Source organism: Coturnix japonica, chromosome 11 (assembly GCF_054131305.1).
Source record: "Coturnix japonica strain WE chromosome 11, WE-NBRP24, whole genome shotgun sequence".
NCBI lineage: Eukaryota > Metazoa > Chordata > Aves > Galliformes > Phasianidae > Coturnix > Coturnix japonica.
In genome coordinates, this window is record NC_140673.1 from 13,853,385 (window position 1) to 13,876,452 (window position 23,068).

Genomic DNA, 23,068 nt, shown 5'->3' on the forward strand with positions numbered 1-23,068 from the left:
TAGATATGCTATTGGGCTTCTTTTTCCATTTTCCTTCCTGCTGCCTGCCCTCTTCTACATTAGGATTCTGCTGCATCAGAACTGTGTGCTGTTGTGTTGGGCTATATTAGCTGCCTAATGGCTTTCATTCATCTACTGTTGAACACCCTTCAGCTGCTAATGTGTGCAGGACTGATGGTGTTTTTAGCACAATCTACAAAATTATGCTTGAAGCCTGCTGTAGCATATTGTCCTGCTGCATTCTCTGAGAATTTTTAAAAAAATGAATACCAGTTAAAGATGAAGCCAGTGGAAATCTGGTATTAAACACCACTTTTATTATTGTGTGACATTTTCTTGTTAACAGTTATCACAAGGGTATAAAGTCATCTCATAGAAGCTGTTTTATAGCTTGAAAAAAGTTAGTTCTATGAATACTTTCTCCAAGAGCAACGGAATGAGGAAACTCTGATCTCATAGTTCTCAAAAGACCTTAAAAGAATTATTTTTAATAGAAATTGAATGCTTACTCTGCTATGGGAAATAAGTCACAATTCATAAAATCATAGAATGGCCTGGATTAGAAGGCAACTTAAAGATCATCTAGTTCCAACTTCCCCTGTATGGGCAGTGTCAGCAACCACTAGATCAGACCACCCAGAAACCCATCAAGGCTGACCTTGAACACCTGCGGGAATGGGGCATCCACAGCCCCTGTGGGCAGCCTGTGCCAGTGCCTCAGCACCTTCTGAGTGAAGAATTTCTTCCTGACCTCTAACCTAAATCTCCCCTCTTTGAGTTTCAATCCATTCCCACTTGTCCTATCACTATCTGCCTGCGTAAAAAGTAAGTCCCCCTCTTGCTTTAAGTTCCTTTCAGTTACTGGAAGATGGCAATCATGTCTCCCCAGAGCCTTCTCTTGCCAGGCTGAACAATTGCAACTCCCTCAACCTTCCATTACATAAGAAAAGCTCTGTCCCTCTGATCGTAGTTGTAGCCCTCCTTTGGACTCACTCTGACAGCTTTTCATCTGCTTTGTGCTGGTTTCCAGGCCTATATACAGTACTCCAGATTGGACCTCACAATCACCTCCCTCTCCCTGCTAGCCACTCCTTTTTGATGCAGTCCAGGACACCACTGGCATTCCAGGCTGCAAAAGCACACTGCTGGCTCATGTCCAGATTTTCTTATAGATCTTATTGATAAGATCAGTCCATGTGACTTGTTCATGGTTAGTTGCGGTCAAAGTTTCAGAGCCAGGGCTGGAATACAGATCTGTGGTTGACTTTAGCTTTTACCATAACAGCTCATCTCCAGTTCTTCACACCACTCCACTCTTTGCCTTCATATCGCTAGATGCCCTTTCTCCTTGGCTGGAATGGAATAGAGCTGACTGAGCTAAAAGCTAGCTGAGAGCATGTTTACAAGAGCCTGATTGCTGCCAACGACTGGCTGCAGATCTAGGTCCCAGCTGCCTGGGAATGCAGGAAATGACACACAGAGCTGAAAACTAAACCTGACCAAACAGGCAACTAGCTGAAATAATAATTTGGACTTCATTTCTTTAGACAAACAGTGACATGTTGATTAAAAAAAAAAAAAAAAAAGTATTGGATTTTTCCTCCATGGAACTGCTTTTTTGAGTCAATTTAAGATAAGAGACTGATGTTAAGCACAATAAGTTCAGGAAAGATTGGCAACAGCTCTCCCTACCGGAAGAATTGGAAGGGCGGAGGTTTGGTGTTTTTCTAAACCCATCTGTTTATGAACATTCTTGAAATGCTGTTACAGTTTGTAAATAATGTTTCTTTCTTCCGCACTTAATCCATCTCAGTTATGTTAATGTCAGTTTCCTCATTTCATAAATCAAAGCAGGATTCTCAGGTTGCTTCCCTGTGCAGCTCAGCTGTATTGCAGTTCACACTGGATGGTAAGGACTATGCCATTTCAGACATGTTGTTCTTTTCACACACACCTTCCCAGAACAGTAATGTCAGTGACTATTTCTTCAGCCATTAGGTCAGTTAAATTCAAATGTTGAATGTGGCAGAAGTGAGAAGTTTTGGAGGATTTTTTTCAAGCTAGACTCTACCTATCACTTGCTCTTTTGCATTCTGCCTCTCTCTAACTTGTGTTAACAGTGCAGCATAAATGCCCCATGTCATTCTTATCACTAGTCTTGGCTTTGATATAAAGTCTCACTTTCTTAGCACTACTTGCAGTTGCAGATTCCCCTGTAGGTGAAATTGTGTGATGAAAAGACACTACCTGAGGACATGCTGTTTATTTGTCAATAATTTCATTTTTAAAAATTCATAATCTAATATGTAAGATATCACTTACTGAATAGCATTAATTACTTGCCATGCCATGTCTGCTTAAAGAAGAACATTCCCTTGCAAAGAGAAAACCTGTGCTGACTGGACTGATTATAGTTAGACTGTACATATTCTCAAAGACCAGCCAGTGGTGTAAAGGATGAGTAAATTGATGGAGGTTAATTTAATTACTGCTGTGTGCTTAATTTCAGGTGTTATATTAGAACTCTTCAAGGATTTGTTGCTGTACATGTGCTCAGACTCCCTAGTGCAAGTAGAATAGATTATGCAATATACATTTATATGCAGTGATGACAGGGACAGTACCTGTCAGATTACTATAAAATTGTCTCTTAATTTGCATTGTCAAATAGATTGCACAATCTGTGTGTAATACAGGTATATTTTTGTAGTCTGAAAGTCTGTGTTTGTCTTGAACATGATAGGACTTAGAGTCGTCATGGTGTTGTGAACTTTTTTCTATACAGTTTGTTCTATGGAAGAGATGGACAGAGGATGGGAGCATTAGTTTATGGACAATTTCCAGTACTATACTTAATTACATTGTAGTTTGTTCTGTTCACTATAAAGCAAGCAGAACTAAATTGTAGACTACCAAGCATATTCTGTTATAGCAATAAAAATTCCAGGTACCCTGATTTCTGTGCGGTTACTCTTTATTTACATTGGTTTAACTATAAACTAACTTCTCCCGCTCATTAAACACTAGAGAAATTTTTTATTTTCTGTTCCATGTTTAGATTAGAAGTTGAAATATGTATGTTGGGTGTAGTTTAATGTAAAAAGGCTTTGTGGAGTCTGGCTGTACGCCCACACTCAGTGGCAATGAAACATGCTGTGTGGAAGTATTAGGGTGGGAATAATCATAAATGAAATAAAATAGAGAAAGAAATCTAGCTTAGGAAATATAGGAATTACCTTTTTCTCTTAGGTCAGATGATAACAAAGCCATAACCAGGCTAAACAAAAAGTAGGGTTGTGTGGCCCTTAACCAGGATTTGGTTAATCCTGGGCAAATTCTTTCAAGCAAGAAAAAGGTTAACCATAAGAATTAGTGGCATGGCGTGGCCTCAGGCATGCTTATATGCCAGAAAGTAAACTCATTAGAATGACGCAGTGAAAGGAGGAATCTCTAGTGAGAAGAAAAGTCTGTCTGATATCAGGTGCTGATATTTGGATAAATCTCTAATTGTTCCTGCACGGTCTGAAGATTTCACAAAAATAAATAATAAATGAAGCATTGTTTTTGATTGCAGTTTGCTTATGGTGTACCAAACTTGACGCTGAAGGAAATTGCTTGTAGTCAGATGCTCTTGGACCGCTTTATTATTTTCAGCAGCCGAAGAGCCCTCCCTTCTGTTCACAAGGCCATGTGTGCTCTCTCCCAGGAAAGTCTACAGAGAGTGGAAGATGCCTTGTATGCAAATGTTGATTTGTTTAAGCTATTTCAGCTGGTAAGTATTAACGCAATGACCCTCCTTTATGTGATACTTCATTGAACTGCAACCGTTTTCTTTGTAGTGCATCGCCAGTGTTTAAGTGGTCTTTGTTCACTTGCCACTGCACACGTGTGGCTATGGATGTAGGAATATTAACTTACCAGTAGCGGGAAAACAGTTTGGAACATACTTTAGGAGATAATAGAAATTCACCATACAACAGAACAAAAAGAATCATAAAATTTTAAAATCAGCATTTGGAAACTGAACCTTCCCAGTTTGTGTAACAGAACAGGATGCAGCAAGACCTACCCAGTCCTTACTAGGGTAGGTGACTTTCCCTCAGCATTAAAGGCTATCTGTAGGCAGGATCCCAGCAGTTTTAATGTGTGCTCAACTCTAGAGAAGGTCTTTCTTTTCTCAATGCCTAGCTCAATGAGAAATCAAGTTGTTGAAATCAAGTTTCACTACACTCCCATCATTAGAGTTACTAAATAACTTTAATATATTTGTGGCTTTTTTCCTTTTGATCTTCTTTGAACTCCTTTAAACATATAAAATTCTTGAATACTTTACTGCAATTTTGGGAGGAGATAAGCAGCTCTTCACTAAGCATAGACGCAGGTTGCTTTGGACAGTTTTACTACATGCACTTGATATGTAATTATACTGAGTGTAAATCTGTTCTGAGTTCTGTAGACAGGATGAGTCTTCGTTCAAGCTTTTTAAACATATGCATTAGATTGGTACATTCAGAATCCTAGATGATTTTCTACACTGTTGTACTGTTAGTCTCTCTGTACTTCACGGCCCTCAGGCTACAGCTGTCTAGTATAACCAACCATTGTCAAGGTTTCAAGTGCAAATTAACATAAGGAGAGAATAAATTTACTACAATTGGTAAAAGAATGTAAGATAATCATAAGAAAGAGAGAGATGATTAATACCTCAGTTTTAACACAATATGGGAGAGAGAGAAAGCCTATGATTGTGCTGCTTGCTGTGCTGTTGAAACCCAGAAGACTCTCATCCCTGTCACCTGGAATCTGATGCAATAATGCAAGCAAAGTAGTATATGACAGCATGCTATGGTGTCACCTGTTTCTTAGAAAGCTATTGATAATTCAAGTGTAAACTCCTGGCAGCAAAGCCATTTGATCAATCTGCAGGAGCCTGGATGAACAATGGTGTCTAACAGACAATAAAAACCAGCTTTGAAAATCAGGAGCTTTTGCAGGTACTATCAGCTATTTCCCCTCAGTGGTAAGCAGGGACCCCCTGAATCAGCACTTGATAAATTACAAAGCTAACAAGAGTCTTTGTATCTCAGGATTAATAGTGTCCGAGAAGAAGCTTCTCATAAATGACTGTTGCTTACTTCCTTATTTCTTCACCTCTTGGTGTGGTGAGCTTAGGTAAGCAAAACATACTAAGGTATAGTTTTGATGGCTTGTGACTCTTTCTGCCTCATAACTGTAAGACCACTCACTCAACCTGGTATGCGAGTCTACATACAGGTAATGGTTTTGTGGACCAATAAAACTATCTAGACAGTGTTCCAAATAACTTACTGAACTAGAGATGCCATTTGGATTTTCTTCTCTCACTGTATCAGCTGTTGTCATTTAGAAACTATTCAAAACACAGCTGTATTTCTCATGTATTCACAGCTTCCCTCTGTGCTGGACAGAAATTCACCAGGTGCTGACCTCAGGTCCTGGGGGAGAGTGCTATCTAATGTTTCCCAATCAGTACAAAAGGTAAGTGGCCTAATAATAGAAGGCATCACTTTTTTGAGTAGTGTGTAGTCCTTTATCCTTTATTCTATTTATTTCCTATTACGGGCTTTATCAGAAAGAAAACATAATTATTTGGGAAGAGACGTTTTCTTAGAATTTCATTCTTCCCTCATCACAAAATAAATGTGGACATAAGCATCAGCAATTCTGAAGCATATTGATTTCTTCTGAATAGACATGAGAGAACAAGAACTGAAAATGGTGCCTATAATCAGCACAGAGATGAAAGGATCAGATTCTGATTGCTTCTAGACTTTACTAGTCTGTACAATGGAGACCTCTCCAACTACTTTCTTCCTTTGGGGGTTGCAATTAACAGAGGAATCTCTTTTTACTGCAGCTAGCCAGGAAGCAAAGTGTTCAGGACCTTTTAATGGTTTTGCAACCATTTGTACAAGATGGAATGCCAGGATCCTTAGGCCACTTGGTGAGCTCCCTTTCTGATCTTTTCTGTGGCTACCCAGAAGGAGGTGGATCCAGAGTGCTCTCCTTCAACTGGTATGAAGATAACAACTACAAAGCTTTCCTGGGGATTGATTCCACAAAGAAATCCATTTATCTTTATGATAATACAACCAGTAAGTTTTTCCATCAAACCATGATGGATAATGTGCACATATAGTGGTATTCTAACATACTGCATGGCTTTTATAAAATAACATTTTAAAGAAGCTGATTTGAGAAATTAGAGACAGATGAAAAAGGCTTACTTGCAGGTATAATAGGAAAGAATTCAAAGAGGAACAAACTATTTTTTCTATTGTTCGTTATTTTATCTCTTTATTGTCCTCTTTAATTTTCTGCTCATCTTTTTTTCTATATTGAGTAATCGCACACTACTTTTGTTATACCAGCAGTCCTATCATAGATGGTATTAGATTTGTCTGTTCCTTCTGGCATGATATGTTTGTGCAGCTGCAAAACAGAGGTGAGCGTTTTACCAACAGAGAGAATTATATATGTCACTATCTGTGTTGACACTTGGCTCTTCTTATGCCTGAACTTTCACAAGACCAGACCCAGTGCTTCCATTTCCCTAGCCAGGGAATAGAGCAGTTGCATTCTGACTGCATAAGTAATTCATAATGCAGAAGTAAGAGTGATGTGCTTATGTAAAAATGCTTAGTTCTAAGTTCATTGTAAGTTCAAATTCTGAACTGCTTAAACTCTAGTCCTCAAATTTAATCTGTTAATGTTAATGACTAATAGGAGAAAGAAAACAGTTTCATATCAGAATCAACTACCATAGTAAGGACTGAAATAGTCAGACTACCTAGTGAGATCTGAACTCTCTGGTTTCCTTCTTTGAGAAATACCTTATATGTAGTAACAGCTTTCAAATGATTAAGTAAGAGTAAAGTTCAGTGATCCCTGTTGTTAGATCCCTTCCAACTCAGAATACTCTGTGATGCTATGAAATTTGTTTGCTATCCTGTATTCTCTGATGTTTACATTGCAATAATCTACTTTACTTTAATCTCCTTCATGTTTTAGACGTTGTAGTTCTATATTACAAAATGTGCTTATCCCATCCAGTTTCATAATACATTTAGCTGTCCATATTGCCAGTAAAAAGACCTGCAGGATATTGTGTGGTAAGATTTAAGGAAAGTTACATAAAGACTATTTGTCTTTCTGTCTTTAGCGCCCTTTTGCAATGAGTTGATTCAGGGCTTGGAATCCAACCCTTTAACCAAGATAGCCTGGAGTGCTGTGAAGCCTCTTGTGATGGGAAAAATCCTCTTTGCTCCTAGTTCACCTCCTGTACAGCAAATCATTAAAAATGTAAGGAATTCAAAAATATGCTAATATGTATTTCTAAAAAAAATTGCATTCTAGGAAACATACTTTGAAAAACAGTCAACCAATCAGATTTTCTTCAGGAACTCCTCTTGTTCTGAGGATTGTTAGAAGAGGACTGGTTACACTACATGAAAAAAAACAAACAAATGGGAGTTGTATCTTCTAATTCATCATGCCTTGGCCCAAACTACTTTTTCCAGCTCAAGAAGCCTTTTTATATGGCATGTTCCTATATTTATATTGACAAAAGTTGTAATGCTAATGTGTGTGTAGGTTGCTCTGAAAGTAATACCTCCTGCTTATTTCCATGGAAACTGCAACAGACCCAAAGAGCACAATAACACTATTTTATAGAGCAAATTCTCAGCTACAGAATGCTGTTTTGTTACCTATGTCAATGGGTGCAATTTTTTTTGGCATGGAAACGTGCTTTTCTTCATACAGACTTCCGTGTAAGAAACCATTCTGTCAGACTACCTCTCTGCTATGACCTTGATATAAATGCTCAGATCAATTTCACCCTACTTTAGGCTCTCAGCTGAAGAGCTCAGTTCCAGAGCCCAGGCTCAAGCTACAGAATAAGGGAAATAGTCAAGGGAAAGAAAACAAGAAGAAATCATTCTAGCTAAAATCTGAGTAGTTAAAGGAGTTGAAGACAAGTGGGGCTAATGCTTTCTCTTGCTTTTTTTTTTTTCTTTTTTTTTCATTATAAGAACCACAGAAACACATCCTATGTGATTTAGATTCTGGGTGGATTTTGTAAATTCACTTTTTTGAGGAATATTTATATTTCTGCCATTTAAGAATTTTATTAAGAACACATTTGTAAGTTACAGGTTTCACAGTCACTGAATGCCTGGATTGTAAATTCTGTGTGTTTGTCTTTCTAGCATTCTAAACATTCTTTCTTGTTGTTTTTATTCTTCAGGCAAACTCCACTTTTGAAGAACTTGAACGCCTCAGACTGTTGACCAAAGCTTGGGAAGAAGTAGGACCTCAGCTGTGGCACTTCTTCCAAAACAGCCTGCAAATGAATATGATCCGTGTATGTTATAACTTAGCAGGAAGCTTCAGTAAGAGCAGCCTTTCACCATCCTATATTTTTAATAAACAAGAAGATAAATATTTTAGAAGGTTTGTCTGGAAGCACAGCCTTTGCAGCAAGGAATCAGTGGCCTTTAGGGTTGTTGCATTGCTGGCTGAGCTTGACTTAAAAACTAGTCCTATACTCATTACAGAGACTCTGGCAACCTCAGATTAAGACACTCATTTCAGTCTGATAATGACTTCTTAATAAAGACAGTAATAACTGCTTTCTAGCTTCTGCAAAATGTCCTTCAAAACACCCAAGTTGATTTTCTAGAGTTCTACATAGGGGAATAAAGCAGTAGAATCACGTTTTAGCTAGACCTAGCAATTTTTACTGCCTTAGAAAATTGCTTATTTCCTCTTCTCTTAGATCTAATTTTAATCAGCTGCAGTATCTGTGATTGAAGTCCATAAAGCAGTTTATTCTAAATAAAATGTATGTTTTTCCAAACTACTTTTCCTCTTAGATTAGGCATTTATTACTTTTATCCTCTTGTTTATAAGGAAAAAAATACAATTAGTAGTAAAGGTTATATTCCTTCTTATCCGTTCTTCATTTCTTACCTCCAGCTTGGCAATACATTTGCCCATTTATAAATTTCCTTTTTTAATGTACCTGTTTGTAGTACTTCATAGTTCAGAAAGAACTATGGAAATTGAAACTTTTCTTTCTAACTATGACATGTGAAGAGGATTGCTGTAGTGAAGGTGTTCCAATATGTTTCCTCAGAGCTCTCTGAACCATTCTACAGTGAGGGACTTCCTGAACAGTCAGCTGGGTGCTGAAGGCTTAACTGCTGAATACATTATCAACTTTCTCCACAATGGGCCTCCAGGGAGCAGGGAAAAGGGAATGGTGGATTTTGACTGGAGGAATATCTTCAGTGCAGCAGACCAAGCTCTGCGTCTTCTGAATCAGTATCTGGAGGTAAGGACATTTCTCTCCCTGCTAGGAATCCTTCTAGAAAATATCTTGAAGCAGGATAGACAGCACCTGGTGTCTGTGGCAGTAGACAAGACAGTTAAAATAAGGCATCTTCATATGTTTCATATTCCATCTCAATATTGAAGATATGTTTTAAAATAGTACAATAGCACAAGAACAAAAAACAAACAAAAACAAACAAACAAAAAAACCAACAAAAAAAAAAATTACAGTCCCTTAATCTTGCATTCAAAGTGTAAACTGAATGTCTGAATTTGCTTTGAGGCTGAGAAGCAGAAAGTACTTTTTTCTGTAAGGAAAACTGCATTGTTTTTTGTCTTTGTTTTTTAATTTTTAATGGCTACCAGACTATTTTCAACCAGGCCAGGACCAGATAAGATGATAGTTCTTCGGAAATTACAGGATCTTGAGAACCTGATTTAAAAAACAAAACAAAACAAAAAAACAAACAAGCAACAACAACAACAAACAAACAAAAAAACAGGGACCTTCTGCTTGTTTTGTAGCCATTTCTGACAAGATGTCTGTCTCTCTCCTGGAATTTCTCCATCCATTTTCTAGGAGTACTGCTTTTTTATTGGCTTCTTGAGAGTCACAGTGCAGAAAGTGACATGAAGTTTCATTACATAAATAAGAAAATGCCAAAAACATATACGAAAACATCAAGCTGTTCAGAAAATGCTATGGAATATACTTTTTATCAGGCTACTCTAGCATGGACAGTGTGAATTATAGATGAGTTTATCAGAATCAGGTTAATAAGTCCAGTGCTAAAAATACAGATTTTTAAGAGGACTGAGCAAACTACTACATCCATTCCTTTCCAGAGCCAGGTAAGTGACACAAGGAGTTATATTTTTCTTGTATCTTTCCGACATCAGGTAAAAATGTGTTTAGAACTGGACATGAGATGGGATGGATTCCTGCTGAGTTAGAAAAAATGCCTACTCTTCTTTGTAAACTTAAGAAATCAGATAGTACTAGTAGAGCCTGTTATGCTGTAGGCTTAACAGTGAGAGTTTAAAACACTGTTGTGTTTGGCCATAATATGCTACATTTGGCAACTCTGATACGAGGTTTGGAGTCTTTAAAGAGCTTAATTATTTTGTACAGTATCTGAAAGGATCATTAATAATGGCTAAATAGCTAAGCCTCAAGCTGACAGAGAAAGCTGATACTAATTGAAGGCAACAGGATCAAGCCTAGCTTTACTGATTTTGGTGTAGTTCAAACTAAAAGAACCCATGTAAGAAGGCAGGAACTTAGAGCTTGTCTGCCTTCTAACAGATGTTGTAACATTTGCACAAAGTTCTGCTAATTCTTCTGATGATGTTTTGCATCGTGTAAGCAGAAGTATTTCTTATTTGAGTGAGATATATTGCTTCAGTACAGATCAGTAGTGGAATATCCGCAGGATTAGGCCGGTTACTGTGCCTTGTAATAGATCTTAGTGTCCTAAGCTCATTGTAACAAGCTAGTTCTTTCAAGTCTGCTTACACTAAATTGCTAGCATTTGGAACTGTTTTCTTGCCGTACTAAGCACAATAGGAACAAATAGCTCCTTTTCAGGTTCACCCTACCCCTCAGCTAGGTATACAGTGAAGTTATCCTTGGAGGGTCCAGATTTGTGTGGTACAGATGAGAATCCTAGAAATTATGTAGTAGCTGTTTATTTGCATCACTCCAAGAATTTCCTGTTACTCCCTTTGATTACCTTAGGCTACAAAACAGACAAACTCTTTGTAAGGGCTATCTAAGCTCCTCTTAATACACACTAACTTCTGTTTTAATTTTCTAACCCTCTTGTTGATATTTAACTTCTGTTTTCCCATCTTAGTTGGGCCATTTAAAACTGTTAAATATTTACTGGTTTAAGATAGGAAATAAATTTTAGCAAGTGGAAGATGGATAATTTTGACAAAGCGATGTTTCCAGAGACACAAGCTCTATTGCAATTTACTGGAGCAAGGGGGGAAACCTAGTTGGAGAATGCAGTGCTTATTTTGAATGCCATTCATGTTAAGGGAAAGATTACAGATTTTGTCTAGTAGACTACAATATGAGATCTCTTTTCACTTCAAAGGAGCTGTTTATTGCAACACTAGTATGTCAGCTTGTATTCTTGCACAACTTTTTCTTTCTGCTCACGAAGAAAACCCGTAAACGCTTGTGTTTTCTCTTTTGAATCTTTGCTGCTTCCTTGACTGGACACCTGGGTAAGAGTCTGCACTGCTCCTCAGCCTAGTCCAGACACTGTACATTCTGCAGTGAACATCTTGATGAGATTGCTTGTCTGTCACAACTGTGTTGGTGTTATTCACACAGAAATACCTGCAGAACTCCTGCAGCTGGCACATGTTTCTTGTATAGAATTCTGGACCACCTCATCACAAAGCAATAGTAGATAGTCCTTCAGACACCACAAAGACAGCTACGATGATGAAAAAGACAAAATCACATTGCAGGACTTTGCTGTGGAAACACTGATATTTTGAAAGTAATCAGACTTAGTACTGGAACTCAGTTAATCAGGTGGAATAAAGCTATCCAAAAAAGAACAAAAAAAAACCCTACAGCTATCAGTCTAATTTGAATTTTCTTCTGAAATACAAACTGTAAAATTTTATCTGCCTTATTTTTCTTTCTCAGAAGATTAAACAACATAAAATTTCTTACAAAGCAAACTAGGATAATCAACAGTTGCCAAAATGTGGTGCTGAGTCACAAAGCAACAAAACAGTTTTGCCAATTTTGTTTTTTTTTCCTACCAGCTAAAAATGTATTTCCATTATAGATACAATTAAACAGTGATTTTTTCAAACTCTAAGCAAAGTAGTATGATTTATCACAGTGAAAGGTTAAGTAAGGGAGTCCTTAATATGTCAGTCTGTTAAATAACAAGTTGCTTGTATAGGCAGATCCTTACTCTTAGGAGTAGTTTGCAAATAATCATACAATTTCTATGGTTGAAAAGGACCCCTGAGATCATTTAATACAACACTATTGGTCAGTGCCGTGTCAGCTAGAGCAGGCTGCCTAGTACCATGTCCAGATAGGTTCTGAATATCTCCAAAGATGGAAACTTTACATCATCTATGGACATCCTCTTCCAGTATTTGTCCATCCTCGCAGTAAAACAGCAGCTACTTCAGATGAAACTATCTACCTTTTCTTTTGTCAGCCACTCATGTTTACTTCAATATATAGCTCTTAATAGCTAATTCCAATGCATTTGTTGTCTTTGTGATCATTTGTAGTGCTTGACCCTGGATAAATTTGAAGGTTATAGTGATGAAACCCAGCTGACTCATCAAGCCCTTCATTTACTAGAGGAAAACAAATTCTGGGCTGGTGTGGTTTTTCCAGATATAGACCCTACACAAAAAAGTCTTCCACCACATGTGAAATACAAGATTCGGATGGACATAGATGCAGTGGAGAAAACAAATAAAATCAAAGATAGGTAAGTGGTGATTCCTTCTTGGTTATTCCTGGTTATCACAAGAGTATAAGCAATACAAGGACATTAGAACCTCCCTTCGATACACACATGAAATTCAATTGTATTCACCAGTATTTAGCATGTAATGCAGAGCAGAATCCATCTCTACAGTTGTGTCCAGGTGTTTGCACAACTGGTATGTCACTCACGTGACCATCAGACCAGCTCAGGTAATGGGTAGATGCATGGATACACAGCAAAGGGAATGACTGTGTTCAGACTCTGTTAATCTGCTGAAAGATGTTAACTGGCTCTACTACACAGAAAGGTGAACAAGGCAGACCCATGCAGATTGTGATCCATCTCTCAGCAGAACTTCTCTGCTGTATCTCCTCAAATGCCCCCACATAGAGGTCTGATGACTGAAATCTAACTGTTTCAGCTTTATGTCTAAGGAATAGTGTGTTACAAATAGTTATTTCTATTCTTTAACAATTACTCTGCAACGTGATTAATTTATGCACATTTTCATGTGTTACTTCTGTGTGTAAGTATAGAGAACATTAAAGGAAACAAAAGAATGTTCTATTGTCAATCAGTGTGGTCCGACAGACTAAACTCTGGAAAAGGCAATGAGGAATAAATACCGCTACAACAACTTCAGTAGCTAAGATTACTTTTTCCTTTTTTTTTTTTTTTTTTAGTTTTTCCTCCTTAAAGCTACTGTTTATCCAAATGATTTCTGTGTGAAATTTTTTAAGGTATTGGGATCCTGGTCCGAGAGCTGATCCTGTGGATGATTTACGTTATATCTGGGGAGGCTTTGCATATCTCCAAGACATGATTGAACATGGGATTATAAAGACCCAGACCAACACTGAAGTGGCACTAGGAATTTATCTTCAGCAAATGCCATATCCATGTTTTGTGGACGATGTGTAAGTAAGAGCAGTTTATAGTTTCAATTCTAATGACTACTTGATGTGATGGACACTGTAAGACTCCCAAGTACCAGTTCTAACTCTACTCCTAAGGCATACACAATATCTGAGACATAACTGAATGTATTTGTTCTGTTCCATATCCCTCCATAACCCAGACTCCAAAAGCCACCTTTGCCAAGTTTCCAACCCTAAACCCACTACTGGCCTTTGTATCCAGGCAACCAGTGTCCAGAGCAAAAATGAACAAAAAACACTGCCCCTTTAACAGCAAGAATAAATAACTAATCAATTTTGGGTTTTGTTTGTTTTGTTTTAAGGCTTATATTTCCAGACAATGGTAATGTGATTCTGTAATAACCTAACCTAAGCTTTCACACTGATTACCGCTGAGAACTTGTTGGCACCCAAATAAAATGCTTTGGTACCTAAAGAAAGTCAGGCCTGGATCTATCCCTGTGTATTAAACAGGATCCAACAAAAACATTATTTTTCTGAAATTTTTTAACTAACTCTAAAACTGAACAGTACCTGTGACAAAACTAAATACAAAACACTGATCTGTGTTAGAACCAACACTGCCTCCTTCAGTTACTTGTATAGGATTCCCTCTAGTGTAGCAAGCTAATTTCCCTAATTATACCTTTAAAATCTACCTTTATACCAAAAGAACCATTTTCTAAAGAAAAACTGAACTGACAATACAAGTCCCGGTAGAACTTGTACCTGACTCTATCTCTGTAAATTCTGAAGAATACAACGACCCAATCTCATCAAGTCTATTATCAAACCCTAGCCCTAGATTTATATTTACATATGACAGTAATTCTAGTCTGTTAGTTTTTGTGTAGAATGACTGCTTTTGTCTTAAATATCACATAAATCCAGCAATGAATTTCAGGAATTTCTTTTCCCAAAGGCGAAAGATATTTTTTGCTCAGAGGGGGTGAGAAAGTGAGCCTCTTGAGTACAGAGGGTCCTCAGAGGATCTGTGGTTGCTACGACCTTCCTGTTAGCGCTGCCTGGGCATGTGCTCTAGATGGTGTAGTTCATGCTTTTCTGATTAGGATGTGCTTGTTCCAGTTCTGCTCTCTATTACTGCAGTCTTACTGTAAATCTCACACAAACAAACAAACAAAAACAAAAAAAAGCTTTGTTACAGAAATTATTGTAAGGTTCATTCAGTGTATTTCTTAGCAGGCAAATCTAGTAGTTCAGATAACTGCAGATTGCAGGCAGGTTATTTGACCTAGCATTACCTGCCAGCCTGACAGATAGTTGTCCTGGCAAGCCTGCTGTTTACTTCTTCCCCTCTGAGAATACTGCAGTACAGAATCTTCATTGGTGCAAAAGCTCTCTGAAGCCTACAGCAGCCACAGGCATACCAGAGCTGATATGCAAACCTTATGATGCCCTCTGTAGAGAGCTCGCTTAAGTGAAGAAAATGCATGCCCATGGTGATTATGTATTGCACTATGCATAGCCTAGTTTTAGACTGAGAATTTCCAGTCCCTTGTTTAATAAATGTGTTCTTCCCCACTCTTTTCCTTTTTGTTCTTGCTTTTCATCTTAATATTTGTCCATTTTACTTAAATTTTATTTGTCTCTCTTTTTTTGCTTTTGTAGCTTTATGATAACCTTAAACCGCTCCTTTCCCATCTTCATGGTGCTTGCTTGGATATATTCCGTTTCCATGACTGTGAAGAGTATAGTGCTGGAGAAGGAAATGCGTCTAAAGGAGGCCATGAAGAACAGAGGCATCACTAATGGAGTGATTTGGTGCACCTGGTTCCTAGACAGCTTCTTCATGATGGCTGTGAGCACATTCTTCCTCACAGCACTGATTATGGTAAGAATCATCACATAAACAATGATAAAAACTCTCCCTTTTTGCACTGTTGATACTAATTTGCTGTTAGGAAGGTATAGTAGCCATTCATAGGGAGATGGGAGCAGCCGGTGACTTGTTCTGATCACAATATGCAAGAAGCACATTCTTGTAAGCAGTTCTCAGGACAGCACGAGCACTTAGCAGAGATGGAAAGTTAAATTCACCAGAAAGATTTATTGCGAGAGCCCTCACAAAACAATGCATCTAATTAATTACTCTGTATATTGTTTTTCTATAGGCACATTTCTCAATAAATAATGGTTGTCGCTTTATATGAAAGAAATTATAACATGAGGAATCTTAATCTTGAAATTTGTTGCATGTGATTCCTTTATAATATTCAGTGCCCTGTCTGCTTAGAAACTATAGCACTATTATGACAGAAAAAGTTGAAACAGCTATATCATTTCCCTCTCTGGCTGAATTACTTTGTCTTCTATAATGTTCCAGAGAAAGTTGTGTCTCATCTTTAAGGCCCACCTCCTACTTCTTTTACTTTTTGGCTGCTGTATTTAGTTAGACACATCAGTAACATTTTGATTGGCAGGAATGCCTTTGCATCTACTGTAATGTGGAGAACTGGTATTGATATAGTTTTGTTCTGTTTTCCTTTTGGCTACAGCACGGCCAAGTCCTGCATTATAGCAATCCGCTTCTCTTCTTCCTGTTCCTGCTGACATTCACTACAGCCACCATAATGCAGTGTTTCTTGTTCAGCACCTTTTTCTCCAAAGCAAATCTGGCAGCTGCGTGCAGTGGTGTCCTGTACTTCACCTTGTACCTGCCTCACATTGTCTGCTTTGTCTGGCAAGATCACATGACTGTTACTCTGAAGATCCTAGCAGTAAGCTTTTCACTTATATAATATCTTTGGTTTCAAATTTTAGCTGCCCTGTTCACTATCAATGTATGAGTAACAAAGCACTGCACACCTCATCCTCTTAGCTTTTTTCATTCATGGGAAAAGACACTTCTAGACCAGAATAGGCTTTTTTAGCAGGCCTAGTGACTAAGAAGTAATTTTATGGCTTTTAGAAAGTTCAGTAAAAATTATTACTTTAGAATGTTAGGAAATCAGCACAATTCAAAATGTTTTGAATAATTCCTATAATTAAAAGCAGTTTCCACTTCTGGCATGTTTAATAAGTAAAAAGCAATTAACAGAAGAGGTTATCTTTTTCATATGCTCTAATCAAGTTGCAGAGTAATATAAGGTTGAGAAGAGCTCGTATTCGCACTTCTTCTTTGCATGAACTTAGAGGTAGGATTTGAAAACAGACATAAAGCTTTGGCAAATATCTTGCTGTGAAAATGGAAGCTTTATTTTTCTATGAAACAGAACTATGAGTGTGCAGAATTATTCAGATTGATTTTCTTTGGCACAACAATTCAGAAAGAGGGGAAGGGAAACTAAATGCTGTCTCCCCGTCTCTGCAGAGAATTTTAACAGCTTAGGTAAGAAATATACTGTCTTCTACTCTTACATTAGGAAATCTTATAGATTTTATGCCATTTTAAGTTCTACAAATAAAAGTAATATAATGCAAACAATTCTGTCATTAAGTCAGGAACTGAGTTAGGTTGGCCCGTGACAAGCTCTGATTTGAAAAGAAATTTTGAAATTTACACACAGTCAGAGCATAAAGATAAATCTCTTCACACCAAAAAGAGAAGGATGTCAGAACCAAGAAGGAATATTCATAACTGGAATGCTTTTTTCTGTTCCTGGTATGCATGTCCTTCAAAGGCTGGCCTCCGAAGAGCAGCTGATTACAATGAATATAGCAGGACTTTGTGGCTTTGTGGTGGATGAGTGTCTAAGAAGTTTTTCCTTTTTTTTTTTTTTTTTTTTTTTTTTTTAGGATAAGTAAAATAATTGGGCAATGAGTGATAGTTGAAAACCAAACATTATTCTGAGCATCCGGCGTGCTTCGACTTGTTCCTGACACTGGACTTATCTCATACACCCAGGCAGTTTATTTCTTCAGTATAGACACAATGTATGTGTCACATGTTCTGAGTGGAGGTGTTCACATTTAAAAAAAACATCAAACCTTTAAAAGATCCCATATTACTAAAGAAAGGTTGAATTCGGTCTATTAGAGCTAATTACAGCTAGGAATTACCACCCTTCAAGCGGATCATCATAAACAGGTTATTAGACATTCCAGTCTGATAATAGTGAAAACATTTTTCTCTTACTATTTTTACTATTTTTATGCAGTATTAAGTTTTGAAGTCCAGTCCCTAAAGGTCTTCTCTTTTTATGCTTGTGTTTAAAAAATGTCTGTCTGGCTGAATATCATTTTTTTCTTTGTTCCAGAGTTTGCTTTCTCAAGTAGCTTTTGGTTTTGGTACAGAATACTTGTCACGCTATGAAGAGCAAGGTCTTGGCCTACAGTGGGGTAACATCAGAACTAGTCCCTTGGAAGGAGATGAATATAGTTTTCTGTTTTCCATTAAAATGATGCTTTTTGATGCTTTTCTGTATGGAATACTTTCTTGGTACCTTGATCATGTTTTTCCAGGTACACCAGTTTCTTTCTTAGTAGTAGTTGTAAATTATATTAATCTGTTCAATTTCTGAGTATTACTCCTTCAGAAATAGATTATTTGACACTCTAGACTATGAGTCTTACCCGTTGTGGCCCCACTGGTTTATTAAGAACTTCTCCCCTTTCTACTTTTTCTCCCCTTTCTATCTTTCTCCCATATTATGCCTGAAATGAAGGAAATGGTGCAAAGAAGAAAGATGGTGCAAGTGCTGGTTCTGTGCTAAAATTAAAATAGAAATTAAATGAACAAAAATATCTTCAAAGTCAATTTATGTGCATATTGCCCCCTTCAGAAGTTTTAACCATTTCTAATAAGAATTTATCATCCTCACCCAAACATTTTAAAAATACCAAAATAATGACACTAGTTCATAAATATGCTATGGCCACATTAGGCCAATCCTTTCTTAAAGGATGGTACTATTTTCTGGGAGGTACAGCTTCCTAGACCGCTGTGAAAGTTTATTTGTGGATCTTTTTCTTAATGGGCATCCTGGTTCTAGTTGTAAATTCAAAAAAGGACTTTCTTGGTTGTTAACTCTATGAGAAAATTGTTTATCTTTGTAGCTTAGGTGGTTTTCTACCCTCTTATTGAATATTATTACACCACAATAAATGCAAACTCTTACACTATGCAAGCGAGCAAGCTTTCATTAATTTTCTGCTCTGCATGTGAACTGCAGTTCCGGAATGTGTTTCTTGGCAGATGACTATCTCCAAGACACTCTTTTCTTTGATTGTGTGGTTGCCCAGACTTGGAGGTCTTGCAGATTTTCTAGCTATGAAGAAAAATAATTGATGGCTACAGTAAGACAGTGCATGCACATTGCTGTATCTGTATCTTTGGCTTCAGATTAAAATATGGCTTGAATCTTGATATTTTTGTGTCCTTTCCTAAGTGAGCTATGCTGTATCAAACTTGATACTTTGAACTTTAACAAACATGTCCTCCCAAAGAAGTTTAATGAAATTTATTATTTATCTTTTTATTTTCAAAGCTGATATGGAGTAACTTTCCTAAAAGTCCTTTTTTGGACAAGCCCGTGTTGCAAATCTGGTGGGTTTTTTAAAGTATCCATAATGTACTATTTCTGTGAAAATGGGAAAACTTAAACAACAGGAGAAACTTTCTTTGTTTGCGTTTCTAAGTGTATCTTTTTCTGCCAGCACCTGATACAAAAGTAGTATTTCTCTGCATTTCTATCCAGTAGCTTCAGTTCCTCACAGTATTTGTTTTGAGTATCTCCTCATCTTTCTCCTCCTTTGTTTCTCTAATATTTTACTTAGTATTTCTCTCTTATACACATGTAGCCCTTCCAAATCAATGCTGTAGTGTAGTATACGAGTTCCCTGGTTAATCCTATGAATTATATTGATCAGCTCCTGCTCAAGTTTTTCTTCTGCAGATGACCACCTGATGACAAGCTAGTCAGGAGCACAGTTGGTTGACTGACATAAAGGCTATTTTTTTATGTCAGAAAAAAAATACAGATGTTTTCATAGACAGTTTTTCAGTACAGAAAAACTAACCACTTACCAATGAGCATCAAAGATTCTGATTGCTTATCTTAAATAACACAAGGTCAATGACGTGTAGGTTCACAAGCATGCTTATTTTAAATGCAGCAGCTCAGATCCTTATGTTCTGTGAATCAGTAAGATCCAAAAACATGGTGTTGATTGGCACTAACTCTTGTCTGGTCCAGCAAGTACTGATAATGTTACTGTACTTTCTTTTTGCAAGCTTTTCACTTAAAAAGATAGTTTCTATTTAAGAAAAGGTTTACTTAGTTGTCACTTTTTCCCAGAAGGCTTCATGCTAGAAGAGTAGCTAGAGTCTCTTTTTTTTGCTGCCAGTTTTGATTTCAGGCCCAATATAATAAATGTTCATAAGAGTGAGTTTTTTGCTCATGTCAGCTCTCGAGTGTTGAGGGAAAATGATTAAATGAGGCTGGGATCTCATCTTAAGTAATCAGAATGTGCCTTGGCAACTGCTCCCTGTCTGGCAAAGTTTCAAATTGTCCTCAGGTAGAGAATACCTTTGTTCTGTAACTAAACCACATTTTATTTAATAAAATATAGAGTTAATCAGAACTCATTTTTGAGTTCCTTACTCCTGTTTATTAAAAAAAAAAAAAAAAAAAAGCAAATAAAATCTGTTCTCTCTTCTACCAGGTAGTTGGTGAAGTGGTTTGGCCTTCTGATATCTAACACTGACTACTAATGGAACTGCAGGTGTTTGTAATCATAATTAAGATTTTGTCTAGATTAATTTGTGTTCACTGGAGAATGTGCTTGCAAAGTACACATCACCTTCTTATTTTTCTTGCAGGGGACTACGGCCTACCACAGCCTTGGTATTTCCCTTTGCAGGAGTCTTACTGGCTTGGTTCTAGAAACCCCAAAGCTGAAAAAACAGCAACAGCTGATGGTGAGTTCATTTAAAACTTTAGAAATAACTTAAAAACTGCTAATCTGCTTAGAGTGGCTGTACAATAACATTTCCAATACACAAGTTGCTGCAAAGGTTGGGGACAGCCACGTAATAGGAATCTCAGCAGGTGCCTTTGAACTTCTAGTGGCCTGGGATTATTAGAGTTGAGAGAGGTGAGTCAGCCTTCCATCTAAGAGACTTTAAAGCATGAGTTAACAAGCATCATCAGCCTCCCACTCTCTAACTAAAACCTTTCGAGACATTCAAGGAGTTCTTGTTGCCCAACATAGCATTTGTTAAATTAGTCAGAATGAAACAGTGATGATGTTATTTACACTGAGACTCCCACATCTAGATGGGCTGAAGTACTGTGTTGATAGTTTCAGTAATGCATTGTGATGATTAATGCTCCTGCAAAGCTCAAATTTTAGGACTACCTTCTTTTCCTCAAAGTACCTCCAAAGAGGAAGGTAAGTTTTAGTTGATTAAGTGTCGGATATTTTTTGTTTATATAGAAAAAGCTTCAGAATCAGAAGGTTGTGTGGATCAGAACGCCATGAATGAGGAAAGGAATGAAAGCAGAACAAAAAAATCTGAAGAACCTGAAAAGGCAGAAGAAAAGAATGGCAACCAGGGGAAGAAGGATGGTAAAAACAAACAATGTAAACACAAACGAGAAAAAGAACTCGGCGAGCAGGGGAAGCCTAAGACAGATGTCCAGGACAAAGATGAAATGAATAGTAAGGAGAGAGAGCAATCTGAGTACTTTTCAGACACTGTACTCATTGTACTTAATAACCAAGTAGACATGGGGATGATTGGAGTCATTATAGAGGATAGTGTGTGACTACCAGAGATAGGCTTAATTCTCCCAGCTACTCTCTCACTTCCCTGCATCCAAGAGGCATACACTTACATCCTAGGATTAAACAGAACCAAAATTTCAATAGAAATACTTGTGCTGAGAAGAGTATTGTTCCCTCCTGCCTCCTTTCCCCACCCCCCACTTTATTTTTATTTATTTATTTATTTATTGCCTCTCTTGAGTATGTCTTGCATCTGAGGATAAAGGCTGGTTTCAAAAGGGTTTATCTGAAGTGCTGTGTATCTGTCTGTAGCCTTTTCTGATGCTGACATTAGCCACCACCTAAGTATTACTGAAAGACCTGTCTTGCTTTTAAGTGCCAGTGTCTTCTTTTGTGGAGAGTTTTCTGCATGTGGTGCTCAGAGGAATGCATATGAATTCTGTAGCAAAAGTAACCACTACAGACAGATCTCCCTTGGGAAGCCAGGGTTAAAAATAGGGTCATCAGAGCTCCTCACGTAGGCACTGAGAACTTGCATTTGGTGTGAATAGAAACAGGACAGGACTTCAAAAGAAAAAAAGACAGGCAGAGGGCAAAGGTTACCCAGTCAATCTTCTCCTAGTACTGCCTTATCTTTGTGGTGCTGTATTCATCAGCTCCCTGGTTCCAGCTGCTACATGACCACAAAGGAAGGGCTTGCCCTACTGCTGCAGGCACAAAGAAGCTTTCCTTTCCTTTCAGCCAGCTGTACAGGAACCGAGAGAAGGATAGAGATGCCAAGAGTAGCCCTGGTATAGTCCAAGGATACTTTTCAAAATAGCCTCATGATAGCACTGATACTTTATAAAATAGTAATGGGGTGGGAAATAGTTATAATGGCTTGACTCTGGTGCAGATCAATACTGGCAGAAGTTAACAGAGCACAGCGAACAATATAAATGTGTTCTAACTGCTTGATGTACTTTGAGCATATTGCAAAGCCCCCATCTGCATCCCCTACAAGTGCTGCTGCCTATTGCAGACCTAGATTGTCCAAAATTTTTTTTGAGGACATAGAATCAGAACAAAGGAATGTTCTTCCGCTAGATACGTTTTCAGCGATGCAAAACAGTTACTGGGGGAGATCATCAGTGTTTGCCTTAGAACTTGTCAATTAGTCTTTCAGGTCTGCTGAGTTAAAAGCCTGGATTCTTTCAAAAGGCAGAAGAAAAAGTATTTTATAAGCATGATTTTATTTCAAATAAGTCTACCTCATCTAGATGAGTTGTTTCATCTGCTTCTTAGTATATATAGCTCTCTAGTGCACAATGTATCTGGGACTTTTCCCAAGCATTGTAATAACAGTCTTAAAAACCACTAATGGAGGTGGGGCTGGTTTCACCCAGATGGTATTGGCTGCTCTCCACACAGGCCTGCTGGGTACTGAATGATTTAAGTAAGCTGCAATTGCAAAACAAACCTTCCTGCAAAGCCTTAAGTATTCTTTGTAAACAAAAGTGGACAGAGGGGTGGGGGGTGGGGGATGTCTTTACTTAAATTTCTCAACTCCCATAATTCATATTGCCCAGGGGCTTAATTTACTTAAAAGGAAATTTGCTTTGTCTA

At 37.7% G+C, this 23,068-nt stretch overlaps 1 protein-coding gene across 5 annotated transcripts in view; it reads left to right on the plus strand.

Annotated features, from left to right (window-relative positions):
* ABCA4 (ATP binding cassette subfamily A member 4) overlaps positions 1-23,068 on the plus strand; it is a 63,452-nt gene that overhangs the window by 13,929 nt on the left and 26,455 nt on the right. For 3 of the 5 annotated variants that reach the window (XR_014932728.1, XM_085511251.1, XM_015870010.2), the window contains exons 8-20: positions 3,575-3,772; positions 5,428-5,517; positions 5,897-6,134; positions 7,202-7,341; positions 8,288-8,404; positions 9,179-9,376; positions 12,652-12,857; positions 13,598-13,774; positions 15,404-15,626; positions 16,291-16,512; positions 17,992-18,196; positions 20,556-20,654; positions 21,173-21,397. Coding sequence is in view for 4 of the 5 variants with exons in the window: in XM_085511251.1 (XP_085367377.1) it covers positions 3,575-3,772; positions 5,428-5,517; positions 5,897-6,134; positions 7,202-7,341; positions 8,288-8,404; positions 9,179-9,376; positions 12,652-12,857; positions 13,598-13,774; positions 15,404-15,626; positions 16,291-16,512; positions 17,992-18,196; positions 20,556-20,654; positions 21,173-21,397 (2,338 nt within the window). In the remaining variant the exon portion in view is untranslated. The remainder of the gene's footprint in view (positions 1-3,574; positions 3,773-5,427; positions 5,518-5,896; positions 6,135-7,201; positions 7,342-8,287; positions 8,405-9,178; positions 9,377-12,651; positions 12,858-13,597; positions 13,775-15,403; positions 15,627-16,290; positions 16,513-17,991; positions 18,197-20,555; positions 20,655-21,172; positions 21,398-23,068) is intronic. The other 2 variants (XM_085511250.1, XM_032446110.2) reach the window with 2 other exon arrangements.